This window comes from Bombus affinis, chromosome 5, assembly GCF_024516045.1.
Source record: "Bombus affinis isolate iyBomAffi1 chromosome 5, iyBomAffi1.2, whole genome shotgun sequence".
NCBI classification, from domain to species: domain Eukaryota; kingdom Metazoa; phylum Arthropoda; class Insecta; order Hymenoptera; family Apidae; genus Bombus; species Bombus affinis.
Window position 1 is genome coordinate 1748625 of NC_066348.1, and position 17851 is coordinate 1766475.

General features: G+C 31.6%; 1 protein-coding gene and 1 long non-coding RNA gene across 2 annotated transcripts; one reads left to right on the forward strand and one right to left on the reverse strand.

The window, feature by feature from the left end:
- Positions 1–714: 714 nt before the first annotated feature.
- LOC126916187 (uncharacterized) lies at positions 715–1612 on the reverse strand. Its single transcript, XR_007710482.1, has 2 exons — positions 1291–1612; positions 715–1129 (listed from the first exon to the last, which is right to left on the reverse strand). It is a non-coding gene; the product is annotated as an uncharacterized LOC126916187 (long non-coding RNA).
- A 154-nt stretch (positions 1613–1766) lies between these two features.
- Positions 1767–17649, forward strand: LOC126916153 (female-specific protein transformer-like). Its single transcript, XM_050721639.1, has 10 exons — positions 1767–1902; positions 1984–2365; positions 2619–2800; positions 11687–11797; positions 11931–12018; positions 14975–15022; positions 15127–15297; positions 15367–15505; positions 15568–15727; positions 15799–17649. Exons 2-10 carry the CDS (start codon positions 2031–2033, stop codon positions 15816–15818), a joined length of 1254 nt encoding a protein of 417 aa, XP_050577596.1. The 5' UTR covers positions 1767–1902; positions 1984–2030; the 3' UTR covers positions 15819–17649.
- The last annotated feature ends 202 nt before the right edge of the window (positions 17650–17851 follow it).

The following is a 17851-nucleotide window of genomic DNA, read 5'->3' on the forward strand; positions in this document are numbered from 1 at the left end:
TATGCACGCTTTCCGTCGCAGTGCTCCGTTCAGTACCGCTATTCCGGCGGCACGGTGGCCCGTACAGCGATGTCACTCCGACGGAGCACACTGCCGTAGCGAAAGGGTTAATGATTTTTTGATATGATTTATTGATTTTTATTTATCTTTTAGATAATTGCTAGATGTATAATACAGACAATTACACTATGTGATAAATATAAATATAAAAATATCTGATTCTTCCTGCGTTATTGTTCCAAAATTCATCTAAATTCAGGTTTCAAAAATTGTTGAAGCCGTCGCAAGTTTTCTATATTTATATATCGTAAAAATATTTGTTTTTAAATAAGTTTCCATCTCCTTAAACTTTTTTCTGAATTTTTATTTTTGCTAATTAATCCATTAAACATTTAATTGAAAAAACTACTATATTTTAAAATAGTGGCTTTGATAAGTATATCAGAATTCTAAAAATTTTTTGAAAGCTGAGAACGGTAAAATTAGTCGTGGACATAAACGATCGACGTTGCCCACAGAAGGTACAGAAGATATTTCATGGATAGTTGAGCATTTCAATTAGGCAATGTATATAGGCTTCCGACAGAAAACAGCGTTGCAAACCCATTGTACAGGGTATAAAGGAAGTAAGTGTAAAGAGGATCGTAACGTGATTTTAAAATTCGAATCGGTGGAGGTTCGTAAAAAAATGTTGATGCAAAAACGACCTTGATCTTGAATTTCAAGATCAAATTTTTTATTGCGAAAAAATTCTAGCCATCATGAAGGACAAATGTTTCAAAGTCACAAATGACATTCTTTCGTGGAAGAAAAATGTTAAAGTTACAATGGCTTTATTCACAACATCTTTATATTCTCCAATCAGATGTAAAATAAAGTAGCATCTATTGATACAGCTTAGTAGCCCAAATCTATCATTATATATTGCATATCGTCCTCTCCTAGTTTCTTTTTTCTTTGTATTTTCTTTTCTTGGTATTTGAACAATCTTGAACTCGCATTTCATATTTCAGTCAAGTTTTTTACCAAAATTATGTATAATTCTTCACCTAGATAATACACATTTAATTCGATGTATTCCTCTCCGACTCCCTTTCCACCAATGATTATTCTATATTCGTAATCGTAGCTGAAACACAATGAAATAGCACGAATTTTTATTTTTGATCATTATAAAATTGTAAGTTTTCTCTCTCGTATGATTGAATTGGCGATCTATTCTATGTAAGTTCATTTGTAAATATGTATATGGTATACACCTCATATGTATGAGGTGTAGCGATAATTAACCTGTTCCTTTTTATGAATGCGGCGCCAATTTGATCTTTGATATGGATTTAAATGTCACAATATTAATTCTTGATCATCAAATTGTTAACTAAGTCGTTGAAAATCGTATTGTCGCGGAATCTTTTCTGTACACAAAAGTCTTCTATTATTCCTGTATTCTTATATGTGTCTCTATAATTTCTTTTACTAAATGTAAAATGTAGATATGAACACAAATGTAAGATATAAATATATAAATATAAATATATCGTGAATAAAACCAGTTTAAGAATCATTAAAATTTTTTTCCATTGCGACATTTGAAACATTTGTTTTTCGTGATGAGTAGAATTCTTTCACAATAAAAAATTTTTATCTTGAATTTTAAGGTCAAGATCGTTTCTGCACTAACTTTTTTTTATAAATCTCTACTAATTCGAAGGTATAGAATCATACTATGATTTTCTTGACATTTACTTTCTTTACACCCTGTATGTATATATGTCCATTTGATCTTCTTAGGACTCCTTTCAGAATCCCTCCTATGCGATTCAATAACTTTGTTGCTAATAGGCTGATATATCAATTTATTATTGAACTACCCTAACTTCCTCGACTTCCAGCAAATTTTTTGTAAGTCTATATTACTATTATGTTTTTTCTTTGGTATAACGTACATATTTGAATCTTCTGTATTTGTAACCTCAAAAAAAGACTTGTAGGTTAACTTCCACGCATATGAAATTTTTCTTCCTTGGAAAATGAAACGAAACGTGTCGAATCATTCCCATCGTGATGAAAAGTTGAGATTATCACGCAATGGAAATTACGAGGCTGGTCTACGAAGAACAGAAGAAGAACGATTACGGCGTAGGCGCGAATGGATGATAGAACAACAAAGGCTACGAGAACATGAAAAGTTGAAGGAGAAGAAGATTTTAGAATATGAAATACGTCGTGCTCTTGAGAAAGGTTTACCGCTGCCCAGAGGAAGATTTTCACGTCACAGCCGCAGTAAGAGTAAAAGCAAATCCACGGAAAATCGACATAGAACTGTTACATCAAATACATCTAATACATCTATATTATCCAAAAAGTAAGTATGACTAATCTAAGACACTTTATTTTAGACAATTAAACAAAATTGTTTTAAGAATAAATGAAAATTACTTTTAAAGCAAATGTTTAGAGGATATATTATAGCATATACATACAAAATATAAGTTTTTTTTGCAAATTATAATAGCAATATTAGGTACATATTTATGTGATGTTGAAAGATATAATTTAGTCTGTGATTTATGAAAAGAAAATTAATGTTTAATGAAGTGAATTCTTTTGCATTATAGATTAGAACCATCAGATGGTACAACACCTTTATTTAAAGGACCAGAAGGCACACAGGTTAGCGCTGCAGAACTACGAAGAATTAAAGTAGATATTCACAGAAATGTACCAGGCAAAGCGACAACTGATGATCTCCAACGAGATATTATCAATCCTGAAGATGTTCTGGTCAAAAGAAGAGAGGGTAAAATGTTGTTTTTTTCTCTAATTACCTAAGAAATTTCAGTCATCCAGTGAAGAAATACTAAAGGAGTATATGAATTCAATTTGGAAGATGATTCCTTTTGAAATTTTCCGAGAAACCTAATCTATGAATTCAAGTTTCTACAGATTGTATGCTTTATAAGGTAAAGTTGAAAACCATATGTTACATCTTTTTTTTTCTTCCATATGATTAAAATTTAAACAAACATAGCAAACTTTTTACTTTATTAAATTCATCAGCTGAAGAATAATGGCATTGTATAAAAGTTTCTACAGACATGAAGATGATAGATTATCATATTATCTTTTACAACATTCAACAATTTATATAATTTTAAAGTTAATATGTAATGTGTTTTTGATAAGTTTTTGATAATGTGTTTTACTAAGGACGAAGAAAATAGAAGAAGGATCGAAACCTATATTTGAATAAGGAGAAATAAAAAGTACAACAGTTAAAAACTGTTGAAATTGTGGAATGTGATACAGTCGTTGCTATAAATAATAAAAATTTAGGTTTGTTAATTATTTAAAATTTTAACTTTCTGCCATTGATTTTGTTTAAATTGATAAAATGATCTTTCTGCTGATCATTAATATTTTTCATTGCAAAATATATTGCAACTTGATACAGTATACAATTAGTTATAATCAAATATATTTAAAAAAGACAATAGTTAAACTATGCAGGTATATATCAACAAAGTAAAGGACCAAAAGGTACATTAGTTTGTGCTGTGAAACTACGAAGAATCAAATGGTTATTGGCAAAAATTTGTCTAGAAAAGTGATAACTAATAATCTCCAACAAGATATGTATCTAGAAGATGTAACAGTCAGAAGAGGAAGGGGTAAAATGTTTTTTTTTCTACAATTATCTAACAACTTTCAGTCATCCAATGAAGAAATACTTAAGGAATATATGAATTCAACTTGAAAGATAATCCTTTTGGAATTTTTCGAAAATCATAATTTATAAGTTCAAGTTCCAATGGATTGTATGCTTTGTAATGTAAAATTGAGAACCACATGTTATATTTTTCCCTTTTTCTTTAATGTGGTTAAAATTTGATTAAGAATAGCAAAATTTTCACTTTATTAAATTCATCAGCTGAAGAATGATGACATTATGTGGAAGTTTCTACAGACATGAAGATAATGGATTTATCATCATATTGTTTCCTAGAGCATTCAACACAATTTACACAATGTTGAAGTCAATAATGTGTTTTTGATTCACCAAGGATGAAGAAAATTTGGAATACAACGTTGGATTTGAATATTTGGGTATTAAACATATATATGTGCAATATGTAAGCACAATGTTTTTCATCTTGAGTGTCCTAATAGTGCTTTTATTTCTTTTTACTGTTTTATATTTTCTTTTTCTGTTATGGAGTTTGTACAAAAAATTACTTTTTTGGAATAATAGTAAAACGGAACTAATGATACATAATATAAGGTAGTCATTTTTTGTAAAAATATACTTTAAATTCTCGCTCCATTTTGTGCATTCTCCATATACTTTGCTATATGCTTGCATGTTTAAAAGCATGAAAGTTCAATTAGAACACCTAATCTGGTGAGGTGTTAAATGTATTTTTAATTCAACAGTGGAAGAAGAAACATTAGTCTTAAAGATCAGGAACTTATTAATTGAAAATCCATCACCAAAGGTTACAATTCTACGATTGAAAAATCAAAATTATATTCAATAATAACTACTTGAGATTAATTATTCTATTCTTTAAAGATTAATTATTCTATTCTTTAATTATTCAATTCTATAACGAAACAAAAATAATTTTTGCTGAATCTATTTGAATTCATTGTCTTTTTCTTAGATAAATAGATAATTTTATTTCTGCTTCATAGTATAAATAACAGTAATATGTTACTGTTAAGGTATAGAGAGGATTTGGAAAAATAAAAAGTTTAAAATTTATTTACAAATTATTCATCTCTACATGTACGTTACTCTCTGAAGGGCTTGACAACCTACTCGCTTGCTTGTTTGTTTTCTTCTGATCGCTTTTAATAACTTCTAACCGCTTTTAATCGCTTTTGATTGCTTTTGTCTCAATTGAGACTTGGATGTCCTTCGACGCTCATATACACTCTCACACGTACAGTATAAATGTACCATCTATTTAACACGCCTCCTTACATTTATATTGTATACTTAATCGTACTTAATGTAAGTACGAGTTAATTTACTTTACTTAATCGTACTTAATGTAAGTACGATTAAGTAAAGTAAATTAACAGAAAACTTAAAACTTATTGCTTTGTATACACTCCTTTGCAAATATTCTACCGTCTGGCGTGTGTTGTTAAGGACATTATCATGTTTTCAGAGTCTTACTCTCGCAACGCTACCCGCGATTAGCGCGAGAACGTTCTCTTACATCGAACGATTTCTTCGAAACTCGGTGCTATTAAACGCAGTCGAATTACAAGAAGGCATTCGCACTCACATTTTCTTTCTTACTAGCATATTACGTTCAATATTTCAAAAACTAATAGTTAATACAATCGATGTACAATTCGGCTTCGCATGCGTATGCATATCTCTATTAATCATACAAATCAATTTGTTTCCTTTTTTCTTCATATAAGGAACAATTCAAAACCCCCTGGTAAGTATGTGAGTAAAATAATCATTCCAGCTTAATTCGCATACACGGTCATTATAAATAAATAAAGTTTTGATTGTTCCAAATAACCATAATGTATTGTCCTACTTTACTCTGCAATTTTATACATATTCCTCCATTTTCTTCTTTTCTAATATTCCTTTGTTTCATTTTTTACTCATAAAAAAATCTGCAAAGAATAGTTAGTGTTTTATGTGTTTCGTTTAAAAAAAAATCGCAACACATACAACGCGAAAAATTAATTAGTCATCTTCTTCTTCGTCTTCGCTATTTTACATCTAATACTTCTTTGTCCATAGCCGGTTTCCAATTTTCACGATTTTCACCACAAATCGCCTCCTCAAATGTACAAGGGGGATCCACTCGACAACAAATTACATGAATCTCACTACTGTCTTCCGTTTCTGGATACCTCACTGGGACCCTCCTATTACGTGTAGATCTCCTAGGGATCTTGAAGTTTTCAGAACCACTATCACTCTCGTCCTCTCTATTCTCTAAATTTTCCTTATTCGTGCTTTCCAATAAATCATTATCTTTAATGTCATCGTTATCTTCATCGAATGAATTCTTCACAGAACCGATACATTTTGTGTCTGTTTCTATGACCTCTACATGTCTAGCTACTATTATTTTTCCACCTAATAGGACTCTGTAACCTACTTCACTATATCCTAACAGGATTCCCATATCTGCCTTCTTATCCCATTTAGAAACTCTTTCTTTTCTGTCCTTCTTACAATAACTTTACTCCCATATAACCGTAGATTTCCAACATTTGGAGTCTTTCTCTCTACAGTGTTTGCTAGTATTCGATTTTTCAAGTATGCCGCTGTACATACTATTTCCGGCCAGTACTTTTTATGTACTTGTGCTTCGGTTAACAAACAACGTGCCATGTCCATCACTGTTCCATTATACCTTTCCGCTGTCCCGCTTAATTCATGTATGTAAGTTGGACAATTATTTATTATAATCCCTGGCAAATTTATAAATTTGATTATATAAATATTCTTCTCCATTATCGCATCTCAATATTTTTAACCTCTTGCCCGTTAAGTTCTCATTTTCATTTACAAACTGTACGAGAGAATCAAAGACTTCATCTTTTGATTTTATACAATAGATCCTAGTTACTTTACTATAATCATCGATAAACGAAATAAAATATTTCTCTCCATTTAATCCGGTAGTCTTAAAAGGACCGCACATGTCCGTATGAATAATTTCCATTATTTCTCTAGCCTTAGTTCGATTATTTTTGAACAGTAGATTATGCATTTTACTTTTTATACACATCTTACATCTCAAAAATTCCTTTTCAAATTCATTCGGTATACCTGTCAGTAGCTGCTCTTTACCCAAAATATTCAGGTATCTGAAATTTACGTGTCCTAACATCCTATACCATCTTTCCTTTTGACTCATACCGTTACGTTCGGCACTGTTTGCTAAATGCTCCTCCCTTTTCAATATACTTTTCATTTTATACAGTGACGAGCAAAAGTGTAAACACACTCCGCTGATTTTATGTAAAAGGCGATACCACGACTAATTCTTCAAGTGATCGGTAAAGATTAGGTAACAGTAACTACAAGCTGCGTCTGATTAACGAAATGTAATAGTTCATTTTCATTAACATTACTAATGTACAGAACATGTTACAAAAATGGACATCTCAAACCATGTTTACAGTTTTGCACTTTAATTATACTCTTCGAATTAAGGTTTCAACCCAGTATTTCGTTCACTTACCTTTACTTTTTTTTCAATGCTTTTAATCTACCAGGCATACTGTCAATTAAATTTTTAATTATTTGTGGTTCAATATTGTACCATTCCTGTTGTGTTCTTTCTCATAATTCATGAACATCTGAAGGTGGATTATTATATTTTGCCAGCCTTCTTTTCAAAATGGACCACAAATTTTCGATCGGATTCATATCCGGAATTTGTGCTGGTCACTTCATCACAGAAAAATTTTGATTTTCTAGCCAGGTTTTAACTATTTTTGCAGTATGCTTAGGATCCCCGTCTTGTTGAAATACTACTTCACGTTCATTATATCCAATAGAATTAACTACAGAAGGTAAATTATTTTGTAGAATGGTCAAATAATGCTCTTTTCGCATTATACCTTCGATTCGAACTAAGGGACCGACACCTCTGTGAGTAAAGCAACTCCAACACATAATTGAGCCACCTCCAAACTTCATAGTTTGTTTTATACCACCTGGTTGATCATTATTCTCGGATGAAGTCCAATACCAGGACCTTCTGTCGGATTCGAATCTGTTAATTTTTGTTTCGTCACTCCATATAACTCTTTCTCAATCTTCGGTCGTCCATTCTTTGTAGGTGTCAACAAATTGTTTTCGTAATTTAATATTTTTGTTTGAAAGAGCTGGTTTACTTTCTTTTTCCTTCGCTCGAAAACCAATTCTCTTTAAAGAGCAACGAATGGTCCATTCGCTAGCACTTATTTCGATTTCATGAGCAGCAATTTTTGGTGTTTTGTAAGTATCCGACAGAACAAAGTGTGCAATTTCACGTCGTCGTTGCGGCAAATTGCAGAGAAATGTGACGTCAGTCATACGATAGTTGCAAGAATAAGAAAAAGGTATGTTAGTGGACCAATTTCTTCACAAAACGGTAGACCGCGACTTATTTCGGATAGAGCAGCTCGTGAAATTGCACACTTTTTTCGGTCGGATAATTACAAAACACCAAAAATTGCTGCTCATGAAATCGAAATAAGTGCTAGCGAATGGACCATTCGTCGCTCTTTAAAGAGAATTGGTTTTCGAGCGAAGGAAAAAGAAAGTAAATCAGCTCTTTCAAACAAAATATTAAATTACGAAAACAATTTGTTGACACCTACAAAGAATAGACGACCGAAGATTGGGAAAGAGTTATATGGAGTGACGAAACAAAAATTAACAGATTCGAATCCGACAGAAGGTCCTGGTATTGGACTTCATCCGAGAATGATGATCAACCAGGTGGTATAAAACAAACTATGAAGTTTGGAGGTGGCTCAATTATGTGTTGGAGTTGCTTTACTCACAGAGGTGTCGGTCCCTTAGTTCGAATCGAAGGTATAATGCGAAAAGAGCATTATTTGACCATTCTACAAAATAATTTACCTTCTGTAGTTAATTCTATTGGATATAATGAACGTGATGTAGTATTTCAACAAGACGGGGATCCTAAGCATACTGCAAAAATAGTTAAAACCTGGCTAGAAAATCAAAATTTTTCTGTGATGAAGTGACCAGCACAAATTCCGGATATGAATCCGATCGAAAATTTGTGGTCCATTTTGAAAAGAAGGCTGGCAAAATATAATAATCCACCTTCAGATGTTCATGAATTATGAGAAAGAACACAACAGGAATGATACAATATTGAACCACAAATAATTAAAAATTTAATTGACAGTATGCCTGGTAGATTAAAAGCATTGAAAAAAAGTAAAGGTAAGTGAACGAAATACTGGGTTGAAACCTTAATTCGAAGAGTATAATTAAAGTGCAAAACTGTAAACATGGTTTGAGATGTCCATTTTTGTAACATGTTCTGTACATTAGTAATGTTAATGAAAATGAACTATTACATTTCGTTAATCAGACGCAGCTTGTAGTTACTGTTACCTAATCTTTACCGATCACTTGAAAAATTAGTCGTGGTATCGCCTTTTACATAAAATCAGCGGAGTGTGTTTACACTTTTGCTCGTCACTGTATGTGCCATTCTCTTTGAACGTTACAGCTGTAAGTTTATCGTCCTCATCCATTACTTTTGCAATATTTCCTTTTGAAATAACCGTATTCTTATTATCTGTTAGTTTACCTAAACTGATCAAATTTGCGGACATTTCTTTCACGTAAAATACTTTATTTATATTTATTTTATTTTGTTTTCTAAATACTTCAAAGTAGATAACGATTATAACGATTCCAACTTTTGTTGCTTTTACCGGTCTATTATCGCCTAAATATATATTTACTGGTTTTTTAAGGTCGATACATTTATCAAAATAATTTACGTTATTAATTACGTGATCGGTACAACCGCTATCTAATTGCCAAATTATTTCATTATCACTTAGTTCGTTCATCTCGCTGCTGTGTGCTGCGTGCGTCTTTGCCATCTATATGCCTGCTCTTGAGTTGCCCTGCTCGCTCGTGCCCGTTGCTGATTGACGATGGAAGTTTCCACGTCTCCTGCTCATATAATCTCTGTTTTCTCTTCCTCTGCCGCGATCACGTCTTGACCTATGCCGACAACTGTTATTGCTTCCCGCTTGTTTCTTCTCGCAAAATGTTCTACTCTTCTACATTTGAAGTATCCTCCTTTTTTTGCAACAAAAGCATTAGTTTTCATTTTTCCTTGATCAAATTTATTTTTCTTCTCCGCTATCTCGAATTTATTCTTCACATACGCTACCGTTTGGTCCTCTTCTTTCAAGGTATCTATTAGATACCCTATGTAGCTATACTCTTCGGGTAACATATTTAGCATGTAATTCAGCTTTTTCTTTTCTTTCACTTGTGCGCTCGCACTTTTTAATTCATTTATTAGTTTTTCAAAATCACTAAAGAACAATGCCGAATCAATGTACTTATCAAGCCTTGTCTTCTTCAATCTCCTTCTGCACACGATCTGTAGTGCTGTAAATTTTTTCAAGTACATCTCGTCGAACTTTTTCATTATTCCATACGCTGTTCGTTCTTCACTAATAAATTCTAGTTGTCTATTCGTGATGGCACTGTAAATTATGTTTATTGCCTTCACATCCTTTTTATCCCAATCTGCATTATCTGTTTCAGTCTTCACTCTGGTTATAACGGTATCGCATTCTTTATACTTCAGAAACATCATAATTCTTTTCTCCCACATACCGTAATCCTCACCATTAAATACCATAAAATATCATTCCGATCTCTCCATTTTGATTGATTTCTTACCCTTCTCAAGCGTTCCTACGTGCTTGAAGTATTTCTATATCCTTTGAACCCTTAGCTATATCCTTTCTTTCCTTACTAAGACTCACTCGAACCAACTCGCAAAACTACTAACCACGCTTTGCTACCATATTAAGGTATAGAGAGGATTTGGAAAAACAAAAAGTTTAAAATTTATTTACAAATTATTCAGCTCTACATGTACGTTATTCTCTAAAGGACTCGACAACCTACTCGCTTGCTTGTTCTAATAGTTTCTAATAACTTCTAATCGCTTTTAATAACTTCTAACCGTTTTTAATTACTTTTGATTATGTTTGCAGCTGAGACCTGGACGTCCTTCGACACTCAAATGCACTCTCACACGTACAGTATAAATGTACCATCTATTTAACAGTTATACATATATCAATTAAGTGGAAGATCTTTTAATCATCATGGAAGATATGAAGCATCTCGGAAGATATTGCCATAGGATTGTAATTTTATTAAACATAAATTAGTTCAATTTTTCAAAACTTTCTTAGAAGAAAATTCTTATTTTCTAACTAAAGTTTTAATAGAAAAAAGTTGACGCTTTTGAAATATATAAAGTCTAAAGAAATTATTCTTAATAATTCTTAGTAATTATTCTTAATTCTTAATAATTCTTAGTAATTATTACTAATAAAAAATATATAATATTAAATATTAATTATTAAATCGTATATACAATAAAATCTATTCAGAATAACATAAAGTAAAGATTGCATTTCATAACTTAATATTTCTTATAATTATGGATTTGTGTATATAAAATTGTTTCTGTGATTTCTGGCACTGAAGAAAATTGTAAGCCATTTACGTTCATTTGTGCATTTAATTTGAAGAATGACTTGTACACAAAAACGTTATATATATTTGTATAATAAGCAGTCAATTAATGTGATTTATATTTTTAATAACAAATATATATATACATTTTTTACATAATTGACATATGTAATACTAATACAGAAGTAGTAATATAAAATAAGAGATAATGATATTTCTATCTTTTTTATAGCATGTTTACCATTTCATTCACTTCATACATCTATTATAAAATGTCCTGGCTTACAATCGTTCAGAGGTAGTCAGTTTATTTACATATCAACCTTAAGATTTCTAAGGTCTGTCACAACTGCTAATACTGCTTAATTGTTTCTTTCATGTGCAAGTACGTTAGATGTTTTATTTATAAATAAATTTATTTAACCATAGGAGAAGGATCAAAACCTATATTTGAAAGAGAAGAAATAAAAGGTACAACAGTCAAAACAGATGAAATTGTGGAACGTCGCACAGTTGTTGTTTTAAATAATGAAAATTTAGGTTTGTTTATTATTTAAAATCTTTTACCATTATTTTGTTTAACTAGATAAGATACTTCTCTTCATAGTTGATATTTTCTATATACATTAAAATTTTATTTTTCTTGTGAAAAAATAACATGTTTAATTTCTAGAAAGCAAGTCGAAAGTGAATAAAAAATATACTACTTCTTCAAGAACTCGAAGCCCCAGTCCTCGACATAGATCGTCCCGCCATGCCAGGTTTGTGTATTGGTTATTAGATCAACACGATATTTTCTCTTTTTTTTTATATCATCTTTCTCATTTCGTAACACTCTTCCATACAATTCCATATTAACATGTTGGTCGCCACGTCACCCTATATCTATGCGGTCCCCCGTCACCCAAATATGGGTGACACTCTTCTTGTTCAAGTTAATTAAATATAGGATATTATATATAGAATATACAACATAAAAATATTAAAAACACATTATACCATATTTTTTATTAACTTACATTCTGGATAAAATATTACATTATGCTATATCGCATGGTATTTGTTAAAAATACATTGCAAATACATTTGGGGTGATTTTGGGCACTTCGAACGATATGTTGTAGCTTTTTAAATGTTTTTCTCGTTCCATCGCATGCGACAGTTTGCCTCTTCTTCTCGTAACATAGGATGCACATCATTCTTATAAGCTTGCCCTCCTGATTCTTACAAATCTCCAAATGGTGGGAGACCTTCTTCGTTTTTTTCTGATGGTTGTCCGGCACAGTATTTTCTGAGGACACATCGGACCATTCGGGAACGAGAATTTCCCGAAATTTTCTTATCTGTATTGTTTTGTTTGTGCCTGTTTGGTACACAATATGAGCATTTACCATAGTTGTTCCTAAGAGTAAATGTAATCCTAATTTCCGATACTACTTGATGCTTTTCCGTATTGTACTGGCATTTGAGACCATCTGGTCACTTCTGTCGATACCAGTTTTTCCATTATTGTAGAGTAGTAACTCTCCTCATTTTCAAATATATTTTCACGCTATCTACTGAACATTCTGAGGATGAAAAAATCACTGATGTACGTCTCGCAAGAAGTATGCTTTTCGATTAAATGAAAGATCTGGGATATCTGTCATGAGATCTCTTGGAATACTCTAGCCGGAAAGGGTACCGACGGTCGGATTTGAGCCCCGCAGGAACTTAGCCGAATTACGCTGGGCGACCAACATGTTAAATATGGATATGATAATATTTTTCGTTTTTCTTTCTTTTTTTTTATAAAGGTATTGTTATACAGTGGATAAATAATTAATAATTATTTGGTTACCTAAAGTTTTTATATAAGATTATATAAAATTTTATATATAATATTACAAATATTATATATATATTATATTATTATAATATTAACTAATTTAAATTAGTGCTTGATAACATAACATTTATAAACATTATTAAAATATTTATGTTCATAATGAACATATTTTGCTGTCATATATGTTCATTATCTTAATGTAACATAACTTTAAATCATGTAACTTTAATTATGTTCTTACATAGTTATTAACATAACTTTTAATTATGTTCTTTTCCTAATTTGATCATATACGTTTCTTTTCTTTTTGTTTCCTCACGAAAAATGCAAAAATATAATGGTACACTTTTTATCATAGAATAAAGAGTGAATTAGAACTAGTTACATAACTAGTATTCACTATATACTATAGACAACACTGGTATTCAAATTCATACTTACATTTTCTCATATACTGTAATTAAAATTTCTTATAAATAATCAGTCATTTTCATGCTAATGAATGCAAAATAATTATATTTTCACAAAGTGCAATAACCACAAAAATTTTAATTTATTAAAAGTTATTTCTAGTAAATATTCATTTGTAATGTAAATTTTTTGATTAGTATGTTAATACAAATGTAATTTATTATTAGTATTTTTGGTATGTGCCAACATTAGTACACCATATTCGATTTTTAAATTTAAATTTGTTCAGGTAATGTATTGTGGATATAATAATTAATCACAGTTATTAGAAGGTAAGCAATTGAAATCCTAAAATGTTTATGTATATCAATCATTTGTTTTATTTGTTATACATCTCATTGATTGCTTTGCACAATATTTAATTTGTTATTAAGAATTATACAAAGCAATCAATGAAATGTATAACAAATAAAACATAAAATTGTTATTTTTTATAGTACTGCACAAATTTGTTTATTTCTTATATTTGTGTCTTCAGTAATATTGTGTACTTCAGTAATAAAGTAAAAAGTTAATGCTTTAAATACCTAAAAAAGATATTTCCTATTGATATCTATATAGAAATCAGAATTATAGTGACCTTTATTTATTATATAAATTTATCTATTGTGACTGAAATAGAAAACTGTAACTATTTAATTAGAGCTTAATGTAGTAATCTGATACAACTAAGGCAACTAAATTTGTTTAACTATTCAACTTACAACTTACACCTAACAACTCACAACGACTCGACAACTCACGAGTAACGATTAACCCGCAACTAGTCGTAGCCTACTCGTAACTGCAACTAGTCGCAATTCAGTCGTAACTCCAATTACGACTATTGACCACTGACCAGTCTCTCCATCAAGACGTCCTTTTTATACCAGTTTTTGGTACTCCTACAACGTACACGTGTTTTACAACTGTTAATGACCCAAGATTGTTACGTATATCTTTTTCAATTATCCATTGTCTTAAAGGGTCACGGGCATATAACCCACCGAATTTCCCATCCTTCTCGGTCCGTCAGCACTTTCGCTTTCTATCTGTAATTCATTGGGATTTTTACAATGGTTTTTCTACCATACTGCATCTATGAATGCATTTCTAATGCGTATTATTACGCATTAGAAATAGTATTACGCATTTAAATAATAATGATAATTTGATGTAATATACGATTATCCATCAATATTTACTATTATTATTTTTTTGATAATTTGCTATCTTTTTTGTAAGATGCACATATAAATAAATTTATTATTTGATGAAATATGGATATTAATACACACATTATTGCGTATATTACATTAAAATATAAAAATTATATTAAGATGTAAACACTATTGAAATATTAAATATCGAATATTAATTATAATACACAACCAAATGTTTAGAAATTAGAATTTTGTTATTTAAGTATTCTTTTTTAGGTATGAGGATTCAAAATATGATAACGGAGACAGTTATAGAAGTGATAGGTACGAATTATTTCTTACAATCTTATATATTTTTGTTTAATATCTTTAACATGTTTAATACGTTTATTATTCAGTTTTTCTACATTTTTGTATAATTTATTTAGAGGAAGAAATCGCAGTAGAGGTAGAAGTAGAGAGTATAAAGAAACAGTCAAACGACATAGTCAATTAAACACTGCAGAGGAAGAGCATCTGCGTGAAAGAAAAGGTCATAGGGATCATTCACGTTCAAGGGAACGAGAACAAAGAGCATGGGTCAGAGATTCTCATCATAGGTATATAATAGGCATGTGAAATGTATGTTTTTGGAAAATTACATTTTATAAATATTATTAAAACAATAGGTCATCTAAAGATGAAAAATCTTATCGAGAAAGATCAAGAGAACGGTCCCGAGAAAGGAGAGAAAGAGATAGGTCTAGAGAACATAGGATACCTCCATCGCATTATATCGAGCAGATTCCTGTTCCTGTTTATTATGGAGTAAGTATTCAAATTGTACACGGAATATAATTCTATCGGTATTAAATTTCATTGGTCATTAGGATTTTCCTCCGAGACCAATAATGGTTGGACCCTTGGTTCCAATTCGAGGTCAGGTACCACCTTTGGGAGGAACTAGGCATATGATGGGTCCATTAAGACCATTTCCACCACGATTTATTCCGCCAGATATGTATAGATTACGTCCGCCTCTAAATCCTAGTATGTATATTCATTAATTCATAATGACGTGCATGAAGAGTTGCTGTTTTAATTATTTGTGTTTTATATAGGATTTAGGCCAATGTATTAATAGACTGGATGAGGAATGAGGAGAGGATGGTCGGTCCCAGGGCTACCTCTCTTTCGATGAGTGCGACCGGGGACCAATTAAAAGAGTTGGAGGGGAATGGTGCCGATAGGATACTTCAAGGGACAATAGTTCACCCGCACTCTGGGAGAAGAAGTGTTAGAATGGCTGATTCTCGTAAGAAGATAGGGCAGGATGAGGAAAGAATGATGTCGTGGAAGATAGAGCCTGGACGCAGAAGAGATCGGGAGGCGGAGGAAGGGTCGTCCGCTGACAAGGGAAGACGACCAATAATCGGACTCCGAAACGTGAGAGGGCTGATGAAGAGTCTCGAAATATTAACTCTTAATATAGATAGAATGGTAAGGAGAGTTACAACATTGAGCAAGGGGGATTCCACGCTTAAGAAATTAAGCTGTGAGAACATGCAGGTGATTAAAAAACTGAGGGAGTGAATGAGACGGCCTACCGTACAGTGTTCTATGCAGCACTGTGCGTGCTTATGGGCATTATGCCCATTTATTTCACAGTGGAGCTTCGGGCCGAATAATATCGTATTAAAAAGGAGTATCATGGAGAAATGGAAGGCGATTTTACAGAAAACACAATTGGACGAAGCGAGCGGTAGCGAATGCTAGATATTTATTTAGAAGATATAGGATGAATATTGATCACTTCACCATGTAGATCCTGACAGGGCATGGAATTTTTAATGGCTATCGAAAAATGATTAATAAGGAGGACCACTGCAGATGTTGGGACTGCAATGCTGAAGGCGATGACGCTGAACATGCGCTTTCCCACTGCCCAAGATGGATACGTGAGAGGACGGAACTAGAAAATTACGTCGGCACACCACTAACAACGGAGAATTTAATGGAGCTAGTGGTGAAGAAGGAAGACAACTGAGCAAGGTTTCAGGCCTTGTGCAGAAAAATTATGCTAACAAGAATGACGCAGAAGAAATTCGAGGAGAGGAGGAGAACTAGAGAAACAAGAAGAAGAAATGGGACTCAAGTATGAGGGAGCGGTGCGTAGCTAAGTCCAACCCTAAAGTATTGCCGTAAGGCAATTCCGGGGTTGATGCTTGCACAGAAGAGGAGCGGAGAGAGGAGGGGTTCTTAGTGGGTACGGCAACGCCATCGGCCGAGTCCCACATAATCCATTCTGGATTAACTTAAGAGCATTAGCACTGAGTACTTAACAGCATTACCTCCTCGATTAAAAAAAAAAGACCAATATATTAATGGAAGGTGTAAGATGAATAGAAAATTAATGTTTTATTGTACAATACGTGAACGTACAGTACTTGCCGCGCCATATATTAGACATTGTACAAAGATTAAACATTCTTTAAGATATTGTAGTGAAGTAGATTATGTTTAATTCAAGATACTGTTATGAATATATGAGGTATACAAGTGTTATATATTTTTTTAATCGCTACATTATATTATAAGAATCTTTTATGATCTAAATTAGGAACTGTATAAATTCGTTCATTCAAACACTGTAATATATAAAACTTGATGCTTGATAGGTTTTACAATCTCGATACATTGTAAACACTATTACACTGTTTATACAATCGCTTTTTAAGCTAAAAATCATAAAGACAAAGAATACTTATTTTTAATCATTGATTTTTGGATCATATTATTATGTAATATATACATTTTTAAGTATATTTAATATTTTAATATAGCTTCCAAAATCTTATTAAAATGTTTGATGTATTTGTATGTGAAACTTGCTCATATATTTTTAGGTGGTAATAATAATGTTGTGTACAAATTGTATCAATTGATAATAAATTGTGAATTATTAAATTTAAGTAATATGTTTATGAAGTTTGATGTTATTTTTAGTATTGAATATATATAATAATTTATAGTATATCAAATATTACGTCTACATATTTCAAGGATATTCTTTGGCGCAGTGGATTGGTTTCTTTAGTTTTTCTTTAATTTCTTTTTATGTTTTTCTTTATGTTTTCTTTAGTTTTAGCCTTTATAATAATAGCAAAATTTACT

Excerpts from the sequence above, each read along its gene's own strand:
- LOC126916153 (XM_050721639.1), top strand. The coding sequence starts at position 2,031 with ATGAAACGAAACGTGTCGAATCATTCCCATCGTGATGAAAAGTTGAGA. Across the intron at positions 15,506-15,567 it reads CTGTTCCTGTTTATTATGGA|GATTTTCCTCCGAGACCAAT; the intron begins GTAAGTATTCAA and ends ATTGGTCATTAG. Across the intron at positions 15,728-15,798 it reads ACGTCCGCCTCTAAATCCTA|GATTTAGGCCAATGTATTAA; the intron begins GTATGTATATTC and ends TGTTTTATATAG.